At 59.7% G+C, this 4,668-nt stretch overlaps 1 protein-coding gene across 1 annotated transcript; it reads left to right on the top strand.

Moving 5' to 3' along the window:
- CHST14 (carbohydrate sulfotransferase 14) lies at positions 1 to 2,070 on the top strand. The gene has a single exon (XM_036446055.2). The coding sequence runs from the start codon at positions 186 to 188 to the stop codon at positions 1,296 to 1,298; it is 1,113 nt and encodes a 370-aa protein (XP_036301948.1). The 5' UTR covers positions 1 to 185; the 3' UTR covers positions 1,299 to 2,070.
- The last annotated feature ends 2,598 nt before the right edge of the window (positions 2,071 to 4,668 follow it).

Genomic DNA, 4,668 nt, shown 5'->3' with positions numbered 1-4,668 from the left:
CGGGGAGCCGGCCGCCTCCGCGCGCCCCGGTCCCGGGTCCGCGCCCCGCTCCCGGACCCCAGCCCCAACCCCAGCCCGCGCGGCGGCCCCACACCGCCGGCGCCCGCTCCCAGCCGCTGCACCCCGTTTCCCGGACCCGCGGCCCGGGATCGGCCGGTCGCGCAGGCCCCCAGCTCCGCAGCACCATGTTCCCCCGCCCGCTGACCCCGCTGGCGGCCCCGAACGGCGGCGAGCCCCCGGGCCGGGCGCTGAGGCGGGCCCCTCTGGGCCGGGCCCGGGCCGGGCCGGGGGCGCCGCCGCTGCTGCTGCCGTCCATGCTGATGTTCGCGGTGATCGTGGCCTCCAGCGGGCTGCTGCTCATGATCGAGCGGGGCATCCTGGCCGAGATGAAGCCGCTGCCCCTGCACCCGCCCGGCCGCGAAGGCGCCGCCCGGCCCGGGCCGCCGGCCCTGGACGCCGGCGACGCGGACTCGCAGGTGAGGCAGGACGTCCGGAACCGGACCCTGCGGGCGGTGTGCGGGCAGCCTGGCATGCCCCGCGACCCCTGGGACCTGCCGGTGGGCCAGCGGCGCACCCTGCTGCGCCACGTCCTCGTCAGCGACCGCTACCGCTTCCTCTACTGCTACGTGCCCAAGGTGGCCTGCTCCAACTGGAAGCGCGTGCTCAAGGTGCTGGCCGGCGCCCTGGACAGCGTGGACGCCCGCCTCAAGATGGACCACCGCAGCGACCTGGTGTTCCTGGCCGACCTGCGGCCCGAGGAGGCCCGCTACCGCCTGCAGCACTACTTCAAGTTCCTGTTCGTGCGGGACCCCGCGGAACGCCTCCTGTCCGCCTACCGCAACAAGTTCGGCGAGATCCGCGAGTACCAGCAGCGCTACGGCGCCGAGATCGTGAGGAGGTACCGGCCGGGCGCCGGGCCCAGCCCTGCGGGGGACGACGTCACCTTCCCCGAATTCCTGCGGTACCTGGTGGACGAGGACCCTGAGCGCATGAATGAGCACTGGATGCCCGTGTACCACCTGTGCCAGCCTTGCGCAGTGCGCTATGACTTCGTAGGCTCCTATGAGAGGCTGGAGGCCGATGCCAACCAGGTGCTGGAGTGGGTGCGGGCACCACCCCACGTCCGATTCCCGGCCCGCCAGGCCTGGTACCGGCCTGCCAGCCGCGAAAGTCTGCACTACCACCTGTGCAGCGCCCCGCGGTCCCTGCTGCAGGATTTGCTGCCCAAGTATATCCTGGACTTCTCCCTCTTCGCCTACCCACTGCCCAATGTCACTCGGGAGGCCTGTCACCAGTGACCGTGGGTGTGGGCCAGCAGCTGTTGGAGACTGGTTTTGACGATGCCAGCTTCTTGTGCCTGCCACTCAGAGAAATCCTGGCTCTGAGCCTGGAGCTTCTCCAGATATCTGGATGGCAGGGACTGCCCTTGGAAGTTTTTTTTTAATCCAGGGCGAGTGCCCAATGTGGCTCGGAGGACAGGGTTGGACAGGAGGCCTGGTGCTTTCCCATTGGGAAGATTTCTTGGGGGCCAGTATGCTCTTTCTTGTCCTGGCAGAGCCAGATACCAGTTTGCCAGTGAAGTAGCACATGTGTTCTGTAGACTGACTGCACGGATTGGGCACTGGGCCCACCTTACCCTGTGGCTAAACCCAGAGGTGGCACCCATCAGGAGCACAGCCAGAGCCCGCGGGGGGCCCTGTGGCTCTGTCACCCGTTCATCCTCGAGTTAGCAGTCATGCCTTACAAATAACTCTGTGCCTTTCTGCTTCAGGCTCAGTTTCCTACACTTGCTATGATCTTTCTGTTCTTTCCAAGGAAAGGAACACTGAGTTAGGGCTCTTGCCTGGGAGCTCCAGGCCCCGGCCCTGCAGGCGTCCAAAGAACTCTGTGCCCGGCCTCTTCGGGGGGCTCTGGGCACCTCCTCTCTTCCCCCAAGTCTGTGACTGTGGCTGGTGTATCTGGCTGCCACTTTTCTGACACATTTATTTAAAATTTGTACTTTTTGATAGAAGCCTTGTGAAGGCTTTGTTTTTCTAATAGCTGCATTTTTATTAAAGATGTTTTGTACACGAAGTCAACATCTCTGATTCTCCTTCTGAGCTTCTGGGCATCGAGCAGATCTCCCAAATGTCCATCTCCCCAGGGCAGGAGAGGGAGCTTGCAGGTACAGAAAGGAAGACAAACTGTAACTTGTTTGGGACAGACTAGTGGGCCACTGCCATACCAGGGAGAATATGAGAGCTCCCCACAGGCCATCCCCGATCACAGACTCAGCTTCCGGCGTGCCACCCCGTTAGGAATGACACCCCCCTCCCCCACCCCCCGTGGCTTATTCCCTGAAGAAGGAGGTGGGTGTCTATGGCAGGAATAGTTCTTCACTAAGGATGCCCCCAGATGAAAAGGGGGATTGTTTTGTGAGCAAGGGGAGATCACTATATTCCTGGTCTTGAGAATTACAAGGAAGGCCAGGAGGCTGACTTAGGTCCCGAGGAAGTGGTGGGCGATGTGGGAGGCTGGAGAGCTAGCCTTGCTCTTGGCCTGGCTTTGGAGGAGAAGTTGGGGAAGGGGGCTTCTTCGGACACTCCTGCTTCTCGGCCATGACTCACAGGAGGCCTGACCTGCCTTATCTGATCTCTGGTCTGGTCAGGTGCTGCTCTTCAGGGCCCCCTGGACTCGGGGACTTCACCTCAGAGAGCGCTTCCCATGCTCTGTTGTCACGGCCCAGTTACTTGTCAGTCTCCCCACTGAGACTGAATCGTGTGAAGCTGAGACCATGTCTGCCTCGTCCCCAGAACCTAGCCCAGGGACTGGCCTACAATACGCATGTATATGGCTCAGCAGAACAAAGGTGTCTGTCTCGCTACAGGACAGAGAGCACTGCACTTGGAGCCAGCCACCTAACCGCCTCTCTGAGCCTCCACACACTCCACTGTCTTGTGGGAATAATAACACCTTTGTTACATCCATCGCTGTGAGGATTAATGAAAACAAATGAGTCCAAGGGCCCATCCCAGCTCATGGGTCGGTGGCTGCTCTTTGAGGTGGGAGTTGAATATCGGATCCCTTTGCGGCCTGTGGGGATGGGGAGAAGCCAGGATACTGTGTCCACCCAGCGCTGGCGATCAGAGCTGCCTCTGGGTAGAGCCCTTTGACCTTTGGGTTCACTTCCTGTGCTTTCCAGTCAGTCCTCTGAGCTTTCTGCCCCTCACGGCCCCTCCCGCACTCTGCCCCACCTTCTTCCTCTTTGGCTGGGAACTGCCGCCTCAGGCCGACAGCAGCCACTCAGCACCCAGAGGATGCTGGGCCAGCTGCTGGGCTTACTTCATCTCCATCTTCACAGCGGCCCTGGGCTTTAGAGACATGGACACTGGCACAGAGAGGGTCAGTGTCCTGCCCAAAGTCCACCCAGGGCTGGGAGCTCCCAGATTGGGAGCCAGAGGAGAGAGAGAGATGGAGATTGTGAAAGGAGGGGGTTGAGGGAAGAAGGAATGAATACAGAGGTTAAGAAGATGAAGGGCAACCCTAACCGGTTTGGCTCAGTGGACAGAGCGTCGGCCTTCAGACTGAAAGGTCCCAGGTTCAATTCCGGTCAAGGGCATGTACCTTGGTTGCGGGCACATCCCCAGTAAGAGGTGTGCAGGAGGCAGCTGAATCGGTGTCTTTCTCGTCGATGTTTCTAACTCTCTATCCCTCTCCCTTCCTCTCTGTAAAAAATCAATAAAATATATATTTTTAAAAGAAGAAGAAGAAGATGATGAAGGGCAGTAGGGATGCCATATTTTCGGGCATGTGTACACATTCTCCCTCAGTTCTCATTCCTTCATTTGCAAAGAATTCAGTTTAGCCCACCTGACATTTCCAGTCCCCTCCCTGAAGGAGCAGAGACAGATGAAGTCCTGGATTTGTTTGGCTTATTGAACACTCTCCTCAGGCACTAAGGGGTGGCCTCCCGACAGCCAGTGTTGGCCACCTGTGGTGTGGGAGGAGGGAGGAGGTAAGAAGATGAGGGGGACTGCTGAGCCAAATGGCCACCTATTGTCATTTTCCCCTCTAGAGCCAGCCCCTGAGGAAATCAATTTGTCATCTCCCGCTCCTTTTAGGAAAATACGGAGGAGCTGGCAGAGATGTGGGATCCAGCTGGCCGGAGTGCAGCCTGCTTTATATTGGCGCCTAGGCCAGAGCTGGGGGCATGAGGGCTGGCAAGCTCTGGGTTGCCAGGGGTGGGGCAGGGGCATTCTCAGGACTGGACCCCTGGACTGTGTCTCCTTGGGATTCTCCCTTTGCATTGAGTCAACTCTCATCCCCACAAGGAGTCAAGCTCTCCACCGCTGTCTCTGAGAACAAGGGTCCCTTCATAACTGACTCCATTCCCTACCACCCAGTCCTCTGGACACAGGGGGACTGGCCATTATTTCACGTCCCTCACCGGTGGAGGGAGGTGAACAAAGGGAAGGGGAGGGGCTGGCAGGGGCCTGGCCTCCCTGGTCTGGGCCCTGACTCTGCTTTCAGGCTCCAACCCTGGTCCATTTTCCACCCTGGATGTTACTGCTGCCCAGAAACCATCTCACCTTAAATTCTGAGATCGTTTCCTCTCCCTTTTCTTCTCACACCTCTGTTCTCTGCCTCCAGGCGGCTCCCACCACATGCACCCTGTACAGCAGGCATGTT

Source organism: Pipistrellus kuhlii, unplaced genomic scaffold, assembly GCF_014108245.1.
Source record: "Pipistrellus kuhlii isolate mPipKuh1 unplaced genomic scaffold, mPipKuh1.p scaffold_m20_p_1, whole genome shotgun sequence".
In the NCBI taxonomy this organism is placed as follows: Eukaryota; Metazoa; Chordata; class Mammalia; order Chiroptera; family Vespertilionidae; genus Pipistrellus; species Pipistrellus kuhlii.
This window is presented reverse-complemented; position numbering and strand designations above follow the sequence as displayed.

What these genes read in the sequence shown, in the direction of transcription:
- CHST14 (XM_036446055.2), top strand. Translation starts at nt 186, where the DNA reads ATGTTCCCCCGCCCGCTGACCCCGCTGGCGGCCCCGAACGGCGGCGAG.